Source organism: Histoplasma capsulatum, genomic scaffold (assembly GCF_000149585.1).
Source record: "Histoplasma capsulatum NAm1 scaffold_3 genomic scaffold, whole genome shotgun sequence".
NCBI classification, from domain to species: Eukaryota; Fungi; Ascomycota; class Eurotiomycetes; order Onygenales; family Ajellomycetaceae; genus Histoplasma; species Histoplasma mississippiense.
In genome coordinates this window covers 2,935,704-2,953,077 of record NW_001813980.1, presented here as the reverse complement: position 1 = coordinate 2,953,077, position 17,374 = coordinate 2,935,704, and the positions used below count along the sequence as shown (strand labels likewise).

Here is a 17,374-nt window from a genome sequence, read left to right as displayed (position 1 = left end):
ACGGGTTCGGGTCCATGGGTAAATGGGCTCCTTGGACGGGTTTGACGTCCAACGGGTTTGGGTCCAGCGTCTTCAACTCCCAACGGGTTAATGCGCTTCATCGATCTTTATATATGCATATATCTTTTATCTCTATGTGGTGCTCGTCAACATCTGCCTCTCATCTGTGATGTCATTTGACCTCTATGCCCCTGACTCGATCTTCCCCCCCTCTACCTTCTGATATAATCGTCCAACGGGTTCGACGTCCAACGGGTTGATGGGTTCATCCAACGGGTTCGGGTCCAATGGGTGAATGGGCTCCTTGGACGGTTTTGACGTCCAACGGGTTGGGTCCAGCCTGTTCGACTTCCTCATCCAACGGGTTCGACATCCAACGGGTTTGGGTCCAGCGTGTTCGACTTCCAACGGGTTAATGCGCTCCTGGGACGGGTTTGACGTCCAACGGGTTTGACGTCCAACGGGTTTGACGTCCAACGGGTTTGACGTCCAACGGGTTGGGTCCAACGGGTTCGACGTCCAACGGGTTGATGGGTTCATCCAACGGGTTCGGGTCCAATGGGTTAATGCGCTCCTTGGACGGGTTCGACATCCAACGGGTTTGGGTCCACCGTGTTCAACTCCCAACGGGTTAATTCGCTCCCGGGACGGGTTTGACGTCCAACGGGTTTGGGTCCAACGGGGTTGGGTCCAGCGTGTTCGACTTCCTCATCCAACGGGTTCGACATCCAACGGGTTGGGTCCAGCGTGTTCAACTCCCAACGGGTTAATGGGCTCCTTGGACGGGTTTGACGTCCAACGGGTTTGGTCCAGCGTGTTCAACTCCCAACGGGTTAATGGGCTCCTGGGACGGGTTTGACGTCCAACGGGTTTGGGTCCAGCCTGTTCGACTTCCTCATCCAACGGGTTCGACATCCAACGGGTTTGGGTCCAGCGTGTTCGACTTCCAACGGGTTAATGCGCTCCTGGGACGGGTTTGACGTCCAACGGGTTTGACGTCCAACGGGTTTGACCTCCAACGGGTTTGACGTCCAACGGGTTGGGTCCAACGGGTTCGACGTCCAACGGGTTTGACGTCCAACGGGTTTGACGTCCAACGGGTTTGACGTCCAACGGGTTTGACGTCCAACGGGTTTGACGTCCAACGGGTTTGACGTCCAACGGGTTTGACGTCCAACGGGTTGGGTCCAACGGGTTCGACGTCCAACGGGTTGATGGATTCATCCAACGGGTTCGGGTCCAATGGGTTAATGCGCTCCTTGGACGGGTTCGACATCCAACGGGTTTGGGTCCGGCGTGTTCGACTTCCAACGGGTTAATGCGCTCATCCAACGGCTTCGACCTCCAACGGGTTTGACGTCCAACGGGTTTGACGTCCAACGGCTTGGGTCCAGCGTGTTCGACTAATGTTTGTTTTTCTGTGTTTAAAATCACTCCAGAATGAACCCTTTCAGTTTTTTTATATATTTTGCTATTTTTATTTACTTTGTTGATCTCATTCTGTACCTGCATATGGTTTTGTGATGACATCCAACCCTGACTGAGACATGGAGTCCAGCTGTGTTGGGTCTGTCAGTGCTTGTACATGCTCCGTATAGTTCCTCCAACATACTGACATTCAGATTGCCGCCAACACATGTAGCCATTGTGGATGAGCGGCTCATGTATTGGTTTGTTCAATTCTGTGGATAATATCAACCGGCCGAGATCATGCGCGATATGATCCCACTGTTGAATTATCTGCTTGATACTCTGTGTGGCTGTATACTCTAACTGATGAGTTGAACCCTTCAAATGCCGTTCAATTTCTGTTGGCCATACTGCATACTTGCATTGACGGCATATGATGATGGGGTATGATTCACACTGAATGAATAATTGATGTTCCATGTTAATGAAGTCAGTGTATTCTTGAGTTGATATATATATATATATATATATATATTCTTTGAAAATGAAGTATAAACACACTTCACTCGACAATGTTAATTTGCTCTAAATTTAAGTTTTGTAATGCTTCTAAGCAATTGCAGATCAATACTTAAATGTATGATGTTAATTTCTGTCTGATTGTTATTTCGCTGATCTGTGACCGTTTTGATGATGGTAGTTGCCCTGGGGCGAAATATATATATTTAATATTGATAACTCTGCAAAACAACTTATCTACCTTAATGTTGTAATAATATGATTTTCTGATGAAATTATGTCTTGAAATTAAATATCATACTCTGTATATATAATATAACTGGCTCCTGAAGTTTAAGGTCTGGTTGTGATGAGTTGTCTATGAAAATATAATATTATACATTTTATAACGGAGGTGAAAGGCTGATTTGTATTGAAATTTATAAAGATGACAGCTAGCTGCTGAAGTTGGAAATCTGGTCATAATGAATTGCATGAGAAAAATATATATCTTTTATCATTTATAGCTCTATGTTGTCATCTATTTCTACTGTTACATATGATGGCTGCTGTTTTTGAGCTTTTCTGCTAACGCTCTTTTCCATGTTCCGTGCCCGCTTTCGCACCCCTGGGCCTGGGTTAAACCCCAGGAATTCATGCCACTCCCGGCTGACAGCCTGGTACCGCACACGCCGTGCCTCAATGTGGCCTGGTGCCTCCTGCAGCCCCCGCGCATATACTGTACCTGCAGCCCAGGATCCATGGCCTGCCTGCTGGTCTACTGCCGCATCATCTGCCTCATATTCCCGCTTGAACCCTCCACAGGACAGGTGCATACGCGAGATGGCAATGGCGGCATGCCGCCAAGTGATTACATTGAGCTTGGTCTGGAGGTGTGTCTTTGCCTCGCGCTGAAGCACCACCCGCAGCCGGCTGCTGTCCCACGGTCCATGCCCCCGCGGCCAGAGAAATGGTGACCGCAGCCCCCCTTGGCTATCACTGTCTCCATATGCAAGCCGCTGGACCGCCCGCGCGAAAGGTAGAATCAGCCAGAGGTAGTACACCACCAGCTCGGACTGGAGCACTCTCCGGAGGCGGTGGGCAACAGGGTTTCTGAGTGCGGTCAAACACCGGCTCCAGCTGGTCCTGCATCATCGCAGCCACTGCGGCCTCCCGGAGACCTGCCGTCGCGGCCGAGGGATGGTTGCGGTGCCGCTTAGCCAGGTGGGTGAGGACATTTGCAACAGCAACAGCAAATCCACATGGGCGGCAGATCCACAGGCGGTGGGACCTATTATAAATAAAGAGATCCATTCTCACAGTAAATCTCTCATCAAAGTTGGCTGTCTGTCAATATTTGAAAGAGTATATTTAAAAGAGGTCAGTCAGAGATCAGAAGAAAGAGCAAAACATAAGAGAGAGAAAGAAAAAAAAAAAGAGAGAGAGAGAGAGAGTGAGCAGCCAGCAATCATGCACGAATGCGTCAATATATAAATGCATTAATGTGGAGACGCGTGGATGTGCGAGCAGGCCAGGCCAATAAGGCCAATAAAAACTGACAAGATAAGAAGAGATGAGATATGAGAAGGGAAGAGGGAGCTCGACTGTGACCGGGCCCCACTGCGGGCACGCGGAGGCGGGAGCGGGAGCACGCACGGGCGGCCAATCAGGGACGGAGAAAATCGGACGGGGGCGCGTCGGACCACGCACTATGTAGAACTTGGATAGTTTAACCCTAACCCTATAACCTTCAACGGGCATGTCCAGCGGGTTTGACTTTTAAATGGTTTCATCCCACTGGTTTGGGTCCAACGGGTTGACGGGTTCGTTCAACCGGTTCGACCCCTGAACACCCCTCACTCTAACCCTGACTCTGACCACCTCATCCTCCCCCCCAGCCTCTACCCTCACTCTTTGTAACCCTAACCCTGGCCCATTATTGTATGGGATAATGCTCTTTAAAACTCCAATATTTTTGAACCCCCCCCTCTACCTTCTGATATAATCGTCCAGCGTGCTCGACTTCCAACAGGTTGATGGGTTCATCCAACGGGTTCGGGTCCAATGGGTGAATGGGCTCCTTGGACGGGTTTGACGTCCAACGGGTTTGGGTCCAGCGTGTTCGACTAATGTTTGTTTTTCTCTGTTTAAAATCACTCCAGAATAAAGCCTTTCAGTTTTTTTATATATTTTGCTATTTTTATTTACTTTGTTGATCTAGTAACCCTAACCGCTCCGTTGCCTGGGTGAAAATATAGATATTTAGTTGGGTCTGGTTGGGTTGATGGCTTACCCCATCAAACATCGCACCTCAACTCATTGACTTTGACACCACAATGTAACCCCTTCCCGGCGGAATTATCGCTTTTGATTTGGATATGTTGTATTTCATATCCACTACGGCCTACATGCAAAGTTTGAAGTCAATTGACTCCGTGGTTGATTGGACGTTCAACGTCTGAAACCAAATGGAATGTACGTCCAATCTGCCCTGCTCTGATTGGTCGGTTTTCTAACCCTGAATGGAATGGACGTCCATTCCACCCCCACCTGTTGGATAGCCCTCGCGGCCAGTTCATCTGGGCACGTGGTGTCATCCTCGGGCCGCTGGACGCAGTTGACCAGATCATTGGGTGCGATGTTGGTCAAGTACACCGGCCATCTGGTCCGCCGCAGCCATGGGTTGGCTTCATCGTGCTCCCCGGCCTGGATGACATTGCTGGTCTGCCGTTGCTGTTCCTGGTAAAATCGCTCCAGCTCATCAATGGCCTGGCTGGCTCTGTTCTGGTCTTGCGTGCCGGTATGCTCAGTAGTCTCCTTAGTCTGGATCTGTATGTAGTGGGAGTCCTTGCGCGATGCAAATATCTGCTGGAACTGCACCTTCTGGCATGATCTGTCCACCTCATCCTGTGCTGCCGTACGCTTTTGTGGCGCTGTACGGCCACGGCTGGGATATGGCGACCAGCTGTGCTTGTTCTGCCAGTGCTTGCGCATGGTGTTCATGTTCCCTGCCACATACTGGCACTGGGGATCCCGCTGGCACCTGTAGCCATCATGAATGGGTAGTTCCGGGATTGGTTCATTCAGTATTGTGGGCAGTGTTAACTGTGTAGTATCTCGAGCCACATTGTCCCACTGTTCAATGTTCTCCTTTATCTGCTGAACCACCGCATGCTTTAGCTGATGGGCCTTGCCTTTCAGATGCCGTTCAATCTCTGTTGGCCACACAGCGTGCTTGCACCGGCGGCATATGATAATGAGGTATGATTCACAGTGGATAAATAATTGATGTTCCATGTCGATGCTGGGTCTGTCTTGTGCATTGAATATATATATATTTCCTTCATTCAGTGTCTTTGTGTGAAACTTGACAGATCTGATCTGGTGTGAATGTTTGTTTTTCTGTGTTTAAAATCACTCCAGAATGAAGCCTTTCAGTTTTCTTATATGTTTTGCTATTTTTATTTACTTTGTTGATCCTGCACCGCTTTGCACCGCTCCGTTGCCTGGGTGAAAATATATATATTTAGTTGGGTCTGGTTGGGTTGGTGGCTTACCCCATCAAACATCGCACCTCAACTCATTGACTTTGACACCACAATGTAACCCTTTCCCGACGGAATTATCGCTTTTGATTTGGGATATGTTGTATTTCATATCCACTACGGCCTACATGCAAAGTTTGAAGTAATGGGGTGGCTGGCTGCCGCGGAAGGGAAGGGAAGAGGGAGCTCGACTGTGACCGGGCCCCACTGCGGGCACGCGGAGGCGGGAGCGGGAGCACGCACGGGCGGCCAATCAGGGACGGAGAAAATCGGACGGGGGCGCGTCGGACCACGCACTATGTAGAACTTGGATAGTTTAACCCTAACCCTATAACCTTCAACGGGCATGTCCAGCGGGTTTGACTTTTAAATGGTGTCATCCCACTGGTTTGGGTCCAACGGGTTAACGGGTTCGTTCAGCGGGTTCGACTTCCAATGGTTTCAACGTCTCAACTTCCAATGGGTTGCCAATTGTAAAGAGCCTCACTTTGCAAATTCAAAAGAATGTATATTTGCTCCCAAATCAGGAAAGCCATCAGTACAGACAAATAACTCAGTCTCTACTGATGTAAATGATAGCAATAAATAAAAAAGAAGGAATTCTCAACTCTCTGAATCTGCTATCTCTGAATCTTCTGCGAGGCAAAAAATTAGATCACAGAAGTCACCAAGAACCTCTGTTCAAACAAAATAAGGGATACACATATGCAGAATATGATAGCAGTTGAAGTTGTGAATAATAGATTCAGTTTGTTATCTGACTCTGAATAAAGAGAAATACTTGTTAATATTTGTGTAATGTTAGAAAAACAACAAAAAAATGTTAAAAGCTCGACAAAAATCACATTTCTCGTCCGTAGGTTGGTGCAAAATTAGCGTGGTTTCAATTAGTGTATGGAATTCTGCACCGGCGCCCTGGGCATAACCAATAGAATCCTATATGATTTTATATGAATAATAATTGGTCATTTAGATCCACTGATTGAAGATCTCATGTAGATCTTAAGAATGTGTATGGAATTCAACATGTTTGAAGCCCTGCCTGTCTGCCTGCCTGCCTGATTCTCATATCTTCTCCCACCTATCCCCCTACCCGCGAATATGGAACCCCCCAAACCTGCGAATGTGGAATCCACTGAGAAACCTACCAAATCCAATGGTGAGTTCCTTATATTAATCAATTCAAATGACCTAGCTAACTAATTCATTCTCTAGTTCATACAAAAACATCAAGAAAATGAAAACAGTCTGTTGAGGAGGTTATTGCAGAACTTCCACCTCTAGAATCGGTGAAATCCCACTCAATATTGCCTATCTCATGAGATTCAATTTTCAATATTTCTGCAAATATCAATATCAGCAGTTCATACATTCTGTTTATCTTATTTTTCTCTGAGAAATGCTTTTAAAATATCAGTAATTCTACTAATCTCTATGCAAAATTAAAGAGAGATACCAGAGATACTGATGATGAAGCTTCAGAGCTTTCAGAAATGAAAAAGAATGAGAAAGCTCAAGATATAGATATAGAGATTTCTGAAATATCTATATTCTCAAAGCTTTCTATTCAGCAATGTTCATGGAAAAATATCAATTCAGCAGAGATAAAGGTCTTTATAGGCATTCTTCTTTATATGAAAGTTCATAAATTCCATTGAATTGATCTATACGGGCAGAATGAGCTGAAACAAGACTCTATTCATTCCATTCAATTCTATATGACCCATATGCGTTTTGAACAGATTAAATGATATATCCATATATCTAACCTTCATGAGGCCCGCCGCCCGGAGGTCAAAAATAAGAATTGATGGTATAAGATAGAGTCATTAGCTACTAAGTTTCATATGGCATGCTGAAAATACTATACCCCTGACTCTAAGATTTCCATTGATGAGATCATGGTTAAATATTTTGGATGGAGTCAACATACATACAAGATGTCTAATAAACCAATTCCTTGAGGATATAAGATATTTGGCCTAGCAGAACATGACTATTTATGATCTTTTTCCTGATCTAGCTGCTGGCAGGGTATAATGTCTATGTTTCAATTCTCTATGTTAACAAAAACCAGATCTATGGTGGTGAATCTGGTGAAGCGGCTTTCTATGGTATCCACACCGAATACACTGAATACCATGCTGAGTGCCATGTCTAATATCGACCCTAATATCACCCATAATATTGGCCCTAATATCAACCCGAATATCACCCTCCCGAATGCTACACCGAATGCCACATCTAATGAAATCTCTATCTCACAGCTGGTCACATCCTATTCAATTTATATGGATAACTACTTTACATCAGTTCCTTTATTCAAAGAACTCCGTCAACAGGAGTATGGAGCATGTGGAACCACTCATTCAAACCAGGTTCCAGCAGCACTAGATGAGCTTTGAGAGCATTCAAATTCCATACTCTGAAATACTCTGCATGTCATTGAAAAAGAGAATGTTCTCTGTCTTGCCTGGCAAGATAATAATATGGTATTGGCACTAACTACGATTCATTCATTGGACGCAGTTATTGAATGTACTTGTAAAGGCTCAGGGGAACTCTCAATCAATGTCAATATTGTTAGAAAAGTCTTTAAAGGTCAATCACAAAAGAAGCTGAAAATCCCATTGATTATAGGTGATTATAATCATCATATGAATGGGGTACATCTAGCAAATCAATACTGAGCAGCATATACTAGTCATAGAGTCATCTATCACACCTGGCTTTCTATTCTCTACTGACTTATTGATTCCGCAGCTATTAATGCATACCGGCTTCAATATCTATATATGAAGCAGCAGAGGATTTCAGTGAAGGATCTTTCTTCTCATATAAGCTTTCATGAGAAGCTTTACCAGGAACTCTTTGAATTCACATCTAGGATTCATGATAATCTATCAAGGGAATGATCAAATTCTAATCTAAATCATCAACGGATTTCTCTTCCAAAGCAGCGTGTTTGTGCCTGGTGTCAATATAAATGAAAGATTGGCCAGCAGAAATATAAAAAGATAGGGAGATCAAGTTCTGACTGTTCAGAGTGTCAAAATACCCTTTTATGTTTGAAAACTCAATGTTGGGCGGAATTTCATAGTATATCCTAATATCTATTTACGCGGATCCTTAATTAGGGTTTATATATAACCCTAATACCAATGAATACTCAAAAATACACTGATTATTCAATGAGATCTCGTATAATATACACTAATGAAACCACGCTAATTTTGCACAAACCTACGGACGAGGCGATAGTTGAAGCCTCATTCTTGGTGATGCTTTCATTTATGTTGTTGTCTGTGCTCTTGCTCACACTTCTGGCCATTCTGGGACTGCATGTGCTGTTGAATCTGATGTGGGTTTCACCCTGCTGGCTCTCCATCTCTGACTCCTGGTTGGACGGGTTTGACGTCCAACGGCTTAGGGTCCAGCGTGTTCGACTAATGTTTGTTTTTCTCTGTTTAAAATCACTCCAGAATGAAGCCTTTCAGTTTTTTTATATATTTTGCTATTTTTATTTACTTTGTTGATCTAGTAACCCTAACCGCTCCGTTGCCTGGGTGAAAATATAGATATTTAGTTGGGTCTGGTTGGGTTGATGGCTTACCCCATCAAACATCGCACCTCAACTCATTGACTTTGACACCACAATGTAACCCCTTCCCGGCGGAATTATCGCTTTTGATTTGGATATGTTGTATTTCATATCCACTACGGCCTACATGCAAAGTTTGAAGTCAATTGACTCCGTGGTTGATTGGACGTTCAACGTCTGAAACCAAATGGAATGTACGTCCAATCTGCCCTGCTCTGATTGGTCGGTTTTCTAACCCTGAATGGAATGGACGTCCATTCCACCCCCACCTGTTGGATAGTGTTAACTGTGTAGTATGTGGGCAGTGTTAACTGTGTAGTATCTCGAGCCACATTGTCCCACTGTTCAATGTTCTCCTTTATCTGCTGAACCACCGCATGCTTTAGCTGATGGGCCTTGCCTTTCAGATGCCGTTCAATCTCTGTTGGCCACACAGCATGCTTGCACCGGCGGCATATGATAATGAGGTATGATTCACAGTGGACAAATAATTGATGTTCCATGTCGATGCTTGGTCTGTCTTGTGCATTGAATATATATATATTTCCTTCATTCAGTGTCTTTGTGTGAAACTTGACAGATCTGATCTGGTGTGAATGTTTGTTTTTCTGTGTTTAAAATCACTCCAGAATGAAGCCTTTCAGTTTTCTTATATGTTTTGCTATTTTTATTTACTTTGTTGATCCTGCACCGCTTTGCACCGCTCCGTTGCCTGGGTGAAAATATATATATTTAGTTGGGTCTGGTTGGGTTGGTGGCTTACCCCATCAAACATCGCACCTCAACTCATTGACTTTGACACCACAATGTAACCCCTTCCCGGCGGAATTATCGCTTTTGATTTGGATATGTTGTATTTCATATCCACTACGGCCTACATGCAATGTTTGAAGTCAATTGACTCAGTGGTTGATTAGTTTAGTTGCCCTGATTCTTTTCTTGTTGTTTTATCATTTATAATTATTATAGATGATTAAATAGCAAATCATTATACTAAAAGCCTGATCCTTGCTTGCTTGCTACCGCCTGAAGCACAATACCCTGTAAACCACTTCAATAGAGGGGGCGATAGGAGAGGTTGATAGGGAGGGGGTTATAGGGGGCATATAGGGGGTTATAAGGGGGGGTGATAGGAGGAGGGTGAAGGGATCATAAGAATTATATAGATGGAGATTAGTGTAGGTTGAATTATCATTCATGGCAGCATTAACCACTGGATGTGGTAGGTGTTGCAGTTAAGGCCTGCTATATGCAGGCTCCATTGTAGATTGTTCTTCCCCAGGTGGTGTAGTATAATAAAGACTACTAGAAGTAAAAACTCTAATTGAAGTATTTGTTTCAACTGGGGCCAGTTGGAGCTATATAGAACATTAATGATGAGGAAGAAGAGAAGAAGGAAAAATACCAATCAATAAAGACAATATGAAATTTATTTGGGACCTAATAACATTCATCAGAGGAGTACTAAAATCAAATAAGATGCAGACTATTAAGAACAGGAAAACATTATCTCATAGGGTTATGAATATATATATATCTCCCTTTTACAACTGTTTTAATATCTCTATTTCTGTTTAATCTGAATTGACGATTTAACACTACCTTTATTTGCTGCTTGTTTATCACCACATCACGTTGAATCTGTCATCCTACCTGCTCAGTGATCTTGTGGGTGGACTTTCTCAGCTGATACTCATACTTCTGTGCCCGATGCCGCGCCCGTTGAAACTGTTCCTGGAAGCTCTTCCATTCTTGTGCAGACCATCGACTGCTGGCACTGCTCTGAGACTGTTGCTGCAGTGATTTCATATGCTGCCAATGATGCATATATCGGGTGTTATATTCCCACACCTTCCGCTCTTGTTTCTTCAGAGCCTGGAGCTGCTTTACCTCCTGGATATACTGCTGGCTCAGTGACTCAGGATCGGAATCCGGCTCGGTGTTAGCTATCTTCTGTACTGGCTGTGGACCACTCTGCCACTGGCGGGACCGTTGGGCGAACTTCAGTGACTGGATGGCATCATGCTTGCTCTGGATGAGCCTCTGTAGATAGGACTGGAGGTGGGACTTCCACCATGCAGGATCATGCTGTGGAGTGCCTTGGTGCTCTCCCCGTCTGTGGGACCGTAGCTGGTAGCTTGGTGCAATGTCTGGTAGCGTGCTGTAGATCAGCTTCACACTCTGCCCAATCACTGGGAGCAGGATGTGTTCATCACGCATGGTGGGCTCCTCAGTAGGCTCCAGTGGCACATCAGTGAGGAAATCATCTATGGAGTCCGGCGTGCTTGGAAGCCTGATGTCGATCCCCTGCATGACAGAGGAGGAGCGCTCCCAGCCGCTCAGGGGGAGGTGAACGACCTCCCAGGGCTCAATGTGCAGTGGGGCTGGATCTGGAGATGGTTGCTGCTTCTTTTTCTTCTTCCGGACGTACTGCTGCACGCCGGGGTGCACGCTAGACCACCACTGAAGGCGCCGCTGCCCACCATGGGACCAGAAGCTGGTTGATGAGGGGTATGGGAGGAGCCAGTGGGTGCGGATGAAGATCGACCGCAGGTTGGCCCGCCAAGCCCGGGCCTGCTCGACCCCAAATGCCAGGGCCACCTCACCGAAGCACTGCTGGAACAGCAACCGGTAGGGCTTATCCACCCAGTGTTGCCGTGCTAGAATGCACCTGTTGCCATCCCCCTCCCACCCCCAGAGCCATGTGAACAGGACGGATATGCTGCGCACGCGCATGTTGTGACCTGCCACCGCGTGTATCATTCCCGGGTCGGTGAGCTCGGGGAACACCAACTGCAGCCCGGCCCAGGTTAGTGCGATCTCCCCGGCCAGGGCCTGCTGCCGCTGCTGGGGTTGCCAGCGCCATGAGACCCGCTGGCCCTGGTCTAGGTGGGTAAACACCTCCTTGCGGAATGCCCGCAGGCAGGTGTCAATGCACAGCTGGAGCAGGAGACGGGCCTGAGTGGTGGTGGTGGCTGGGTCGCGCATCCGCGCCAGCAGGTCCTGGACGAGGAGGAAGTCCCGTTTGGCTGAGTTCACCTGCCCATACCGGTGGTGGAACGCCTGCTGCAGGGTGGGCGTGTTGAAGGTCAGATGGGCCCGGTGTGCAGGCTTGAAGATCATTGCGGTCCAGTCCAGCTTATCGCACATCCAGGCGTACTGATACCGCCGGAGGTTGCTCTGGAACCCCATCCCCTCCTGGACTCGCTCGCCCTGCCCGTCACGCCGGGGTTGGACTACACGGTCGAGCCAGAGCCCGTTGCTGTGGCGTAGGTGACGCCCCTGCCCGCCATACATGTGCTGCAGGCACTGGAGGAACATCATCATCACACGTGTGTGCTCCCACTGCACGAGGTTCCGCTGCCGGAGGCTGTAGACCATCTCAAACCCCGTGCAGAGCCGGTTGATGTTCCACCGGAGCCAGTCCATGATGAGTGGTGTTGGCTGGTGGTGGAAGGGCCTCAGTGAGGATGCAGGCTGGGGGAGTGGCTCATCTACCCACCCCTGATCCTGCATGGCCGCGTGGATGGCCCGGTAGAGCTCGCCGCTAACCCGGTACTCCTCACGCACTGCGAAGGCCTTCTGTCGGGAGGCCTCCAGTGCCCGGTGGCAGCGCTGTTTGGTGTGAAGGTACGCCTGCAGCACCTGTAGTGGCTGATGGCTGACCCCGCGGCCCAACGTGCTGCCACATGCGGACCAGGCCTGGGTCCAGAGCAAGGGTGTCCAGGTGTTCAGCCCCGAAGGCATAGTGATTCCCCAGCCGCGAAGACCTCCTTGATTGTGTTGTAGAACTGGCAGTAGAGTAGCCCTGACTGTCGAAGTGCCGATCGGGGCCGCGTCTCCAGGGTCAGTGAGCCTGCTTCAGACAGGAAGGACATTGGGTAGAACTCCTGGTGGAAGGGGTTCTTGACCTTCTGGGGCTGAGGAGAGCTGCTGGTGGGGAGGTCCACCTGATCAGTGTGCTCATGGTATACATCACCCCCAGAATCCTCTTCAGTGTCCCCGTTGTCTCTCTGGCTCTCATGTCCAGTGCCGCTGGGGTCTGGTGCTGTGGTGGATTCAGGCAGACAGTCCCCACACCACCGTGCAAAGCTCTGCAGGCAGCACCGCCGCCACAGCACTGTCCCGGGGATCTGGTCTGCCTGCTGTGTGGCCAGGTAGCTCTGAGGGGGGCAGATCTCCTTGCCAATGTCGATGAACTCCTCCTCAATAAACTGGGGATCGACTGCAAGCTCCCATCGGTGGAGGAACCTTTTGTGCATCTCCATCCAGGTGCGGCTCTGGGTCTGCAGCTTCAGGTTCTTGGCTGTCAGGAAGAGCATTACACCCTGGAACTGAAGCAGTGTAGGTTGTTGGATACGCGTCTGGATTGCCTGCCATAGTGGGGCCAGACCCTCTGGGGGGAGAAAGTGCCGAAAAAGCTGGACGCGAGGTGCACTGCTGCTGTGACTCACACGGCCCTCAACCCATCGCGCGGTGGCATTGAGCCTTATGTGATCGGTGCTGGAGGGGATGTGGCCCAGCAGGGCGGTAGAGTAGCACTCATGGAGGGCAGGAAGAACAATCTGATCGGTCCACAGCCGGTACTCATCCTCGCGGATGATGAAGTGCTGGCGCTCGGGGTCATGTAGTTTGGGAAACAGGGCGTAGAGCTCTAGATCCTCGAACCCACCCAGCCGGCCCAGGGGAAGATGTGGGATCTGGTGGATCGGTCTCTGGCTGCGCCGGGGGCATGAGGCCTCTGACGAGGGCTCCCATGTCACGGGGATTGGGGAGAGATGCAGCCCTGCCTGGAGGGAGGACACAGGGGGCCTAGCTGCCAGCCAGTGAATGCCCGCCCGGGCCACAGCGAGGCTGGAGGCGAATCCCCCCACGCTGTCGATATCCTTGGATGGCATCAGTGGCCCGTCGGGGACGTCCTCCGAGGCGATGTCCACGGTGGGTGGTTCTGGAGGGGTGGAGTCATCCCTGACATCCAGCCCACTGAAGATCTTCTGCCTCTGCAGTGGGGGGAGCTGTTCATCCCAGGGCTCCCCAAATTGAGCTATCTGTGGCCGCGACAGGATATCCGGGCAGGCCCACTGGATGATCTCACTCAGGCGCACAGAGTGGATGGGCCGGGATGGTGTCGCCTTGGAGGGGAAGGGGGTCCCAGGCGGGGATGGATGGTCAACAGGCCGCATGTCGAAGGGATACTCCCAGTGGCTGTCCCCCAGACAGCCATGGTGCTGCTGCAGCTGCTCGGCAAGCCCTTGGGCAAGAATGGACACTGGAGCCTGGGGTGGTGGTGCCGCCGCAGAGGGTGGTGATGAGAGGGGTGATAAGGCCTCAGCAGTTGGTGAGAGAGGAGCTGTGCTTGATCTCCTGTGCTCTACAAGATGGATGGCCTCTGGGGTCATCCTGTAGCTGGATTGGCTTCTATCTTCCACATCATCAAATGAATCCACATCTGCAGATGGACCATCCATATCGAACCACCTGTTATCATCTGCAAGGGCGTAATGGCTCACCGTGGATGCTGGTGTGGGAGACTGAGGGGGCGGGTGGAGGCCACCAGGTGATGAGGGTGAGAAAGATGAAGAGTTTCCAGGTTCATTGTTCCCAGGTTCATTCTGCATGGGGAGAGCCTGCTTTTGAACCACAGAGACATCGGTCCTCTGCTGGAGCAATGGTGGGGACACATCCAAAGGCTGTTCCCAAGGATTCTGGTCAACTGGGATAGAATGGTAGCTTGATCAGCTCTCCACATGTTTGGTGCTGGCAGGGAAGAGTCTTACTGAACTGATGATAATATCGCTGCAGGATCTGACCTTCCTGGAGATCCCGTTTGAGCTGATACTGAGTGCGTCTGCGCTTACGTCGAGCCTCCTGCTGAGCCCCCTGGTTGGCATAGATGTGAGGACGACCACGACATAATGACATGATGAAATTCCGTTGGAACTAACAGAGGCAGATGGTGGATGGATTTTAGATTGTTGCATGCTGGCAGTTCCTCATATATTTCTATTGTGTCTATTGTAAAATGGTAAGCTGAATGGCGAACGGCAGGTGCTCCGTGGCTGGATATATCATTCTTTTTTTATGAATCAAGAGAGGTTCAACCAATCAGAGGCTCTATCATCCTATTAGGCCGGTCTGGTCTTTGCTTTGAGAGCAAATCATAGCTGTTGCCAAGCCATCAAGGTTGACTGTTAGTGAAGTTTCTTTCAACTCCAACCCTATATTGGGTTGATCGTCAGGGGTTCAAGTGATGAAGGATAAATAAGATTGAGATTGAAATAACATGATATTGACCAGTGGCTGTCTGGTGACCGCTGGCCGGTGGAAAAGCCTTTTCACCTGGGATAGCTGCTTGCTTTTATCATTCTTTCCATACCACACTGATCAGATCAGCTGAACAAGACTACCTCATCTTCATTAGCATCTTCATTACATTTTAGCATGGTTCGTGGGCATGAAGATGTCCATAAATGGGTGGAGGAGATTCCAGACTCTCAGCCAAGATCAAGACGATCCAACCACCCCCATCGGGAGAGAGCCACGGTCCCAGCACCTCAGAAACAATCCTCCCATACACGAAGACAGTTATGGAAGACAGATCAGATTGGAAAGGGTTTGGTCACATCCACTGTCCACTCTGCTGATCAGAGGACAGCATTGAGAAGATCCAATCATCCATCAAGTATTATATCACCAACAAGGCCGGGTCGTTTGCATCGGTTGCCGGTGGGAAGAAGGCTCCACAGTGGAGGAAGAGATGATGAGAGGTCGGATTCCAGTCATGAACTGCCAAGACCTACCGGGATCCCTATATCGAGACAGGTGAAGCATTCGCGTCAACATCTCAGTCGGAAGCGTCGGGATAGAAGCCCAGTGTATCTAGAAGTAGAACACAGTGAGCATTCATCTGAACAGACAGCATCACACAGGCAGACTCAACCTATGGCTCTAAGTTATCAAAATAAACACCCTGGATCGATGAGGCTATCTGAATGTCAAAGCCAGCATGTAGAAATGCAACACCATGCTGGATCACGGAAGCGAGAGCGACCCTTGAACTCCTTGATTGAAGATGACTCTTCAAAGATCAAAAGATCATGGAGGCATCATGGCCGGGCTCCTCCAGAGTCAGTCAGAGTCAATAGGGATACTCCCCAGTGGACTAGACAGGGCCATAGGCAGGGCCATAGGCAGGGCCATAGACAGCAGACGGCATTCTCCAATCCCACTGGATCTTTAAATGATGAGGATGGTTCTTCTTCATTATTATTCCAGCCCTACTCCGAGTCATTCTATAGTGAAGATGACCACGCCCCAGAACAGCCATTACCCCTCAAGGATAAAGATCACCATATCTCTATGCAGTCAGCATCATCATCATCATCAGAACCCTCACATTCATTGGATTTGCCGTCTCATCAGCAGAGTGTTGACCCGCTCTTATCCTCAGAGCAGCTGCACTCATCACCAGCACCTCCACCATCTCTTCCCCCCAGGGCAACCCAGCTGCGGAGGCCAGCCACCACTCGCCGTGATGGTAGCCCACTGCCGCCCCGACGCATGTGGTCTGAGGAGGAGGAGAGACGTCTTCTCCAGCTATTTGTCGAGTATGGGCCAAAATGGAGGATCCTGCAGCTGATGGATAAGGAACATTCAGATGGTGCAGTTCTACAGGACCGTAGTAATGTTGATCTGAAGGACAAGATCCGAAACATGAAGGTGCGCTATGAAAAGTATGTATGATAAACTGCTTCTCTTCTCTACTTTCCTTCTCACTTAATATGATGCTAATGGTATACTTTCAGAGCAAATAAGATCCTGCCACCAAATTTCGAAAAGATCCATCTAGGTCCCAAGGAGAAGAGGGTAGTGGAGACATACACAGCCATTATAAAGCAACTAAAACGCTGAACCTGTTGCACTTTCGGTTGGAGAATTAATTCTCTTGGCCTCCATGGTGATGATACTGTTCTGTACTTCATTTTATTTAATACTCTGTGATAGAAAATCTGACCCGATTATTACTATTTCATTCTATAGTATTATACCTTGTGCGATTCGATCTATCAACAACTTGATGATAAGCTCTCCTCACCCTCTACCTAGTTGTTCTTAATCTTTGAGGTATCTAGATTAGCACTATGCAGTGTAGAATATAACAGTGTGAGGCCCAAATCCTCATATAGCTACACGTGTTGGAGCCTATATAGTAAGGCATGCAGAGAGGTTCAAGATTATGGGGGTCTCTGGAACCGATTGTAGGTGGATACTACGGCTACCCTAGATCACGTGCTCCCCAATCTTATTTAGTTGTTGCTCG

The 17,374-nt window shown here is 48.3% G+C and overlaps 5 protein-coding genes across 5 annotated transcripts; 1 reads left to right on the top strand and 4 right to left on the bottom strand.

The window, feature by feature from the left end:
- Positions 1-954: 954 nt before the first annotated feature.
- On the bottom strand, positions 955-1,646 carry HCAG_04026 (predicted protein; the record flags this gene model as incomplete). The annotated part of the gene is made up of 2 exons (XM_001541878.1): positions 955-1,418; positions 1,613-1,646. The coding sequence occupies 2 exons, from the start codon at positions 1,644-1,646 to the stop codon at positions 955-957; spliced, it is 498 nt and encodes a 165-aa protein (XP_001541928.1).
- Positions 1,647-2,429: 783 nt separating this feature from the next.
- On the bottom strand, positions 2,430-3,222 carry HCAG_04025 (predicted protein; the record flags this gene model as incomplete). The annotated part of the gene is made up of 2 exons (XM_001541877.1): positions 2,430-2,927; positions 2,971-3,222. The coding sequence occupies 2 exons, from the start codon at positions 3,220-3,222 to the stop codon at positions 2,430-2,432; spliced, it is 750 nt and encodes a 249-aa protein (XP_001541927.1).
- A 1,137-nt stretch (positions 3,223-4,359) lies between these two features.
- Positions 4,360-5,205, bottom strand: HCAG_04024 (predicted protein; the record flags this gene model as incomplete). The annotated part of the gene is made up of 1 exon (XM_001541876.1): positions 4,360-5,205. One exon carries the CDS (start codon positions 5,203-5,205, stop codon positions 4,360-4,362), a length of 846 nt encoding a protein of 281 aa, XP_001541926.1.
- Positions 5,206-8,637: 3,432 nt separating this feature from the next.
- Positions 8,638-14,976, bottom strand: HCAG_04023 (predicted protein; the record flags this gene model as incomplete). Its single annotated transcript, XM_001541875.1, has 10 exons — positions 8,638-8,899; positions 9,084-9,177; positions 9,253-9,323; positions 9,397-9,570; positions 9,835-9,928; positions 10,361-10,412; positions 10,708-12,866; positions 13,034-13,346; positions 13,509-14,767; positions 14,832-14,976. 10 exons carry the CDS (start codon positions 14,974-14,976, stop codon positions 8,638-8,640), a joined length of 4,623 nt encoding a protein of 1,540 aa, XP_001541925.1.
- A 519-nt stretch (positions 14,977-15,495) lies between these two features.
- Positions 15,496-16,965, top strand: HCAG_04022 (predicted protein; the record flags this gene model as incomplete). Its single annotated transcript, XM_001541874.1, has 2 exons — positions 15,496-16,787; positions 16,860-16,965. 2 exons carry the CDS (start codon positions 15,496-15,498, stop codon positions 16,963-16,965), a joined length of 1,398 nt encoding a protein of 465 aa, XP_001541924.1.
- Positions 16,966-17,374: the final 409 nt, after the last annotated feature.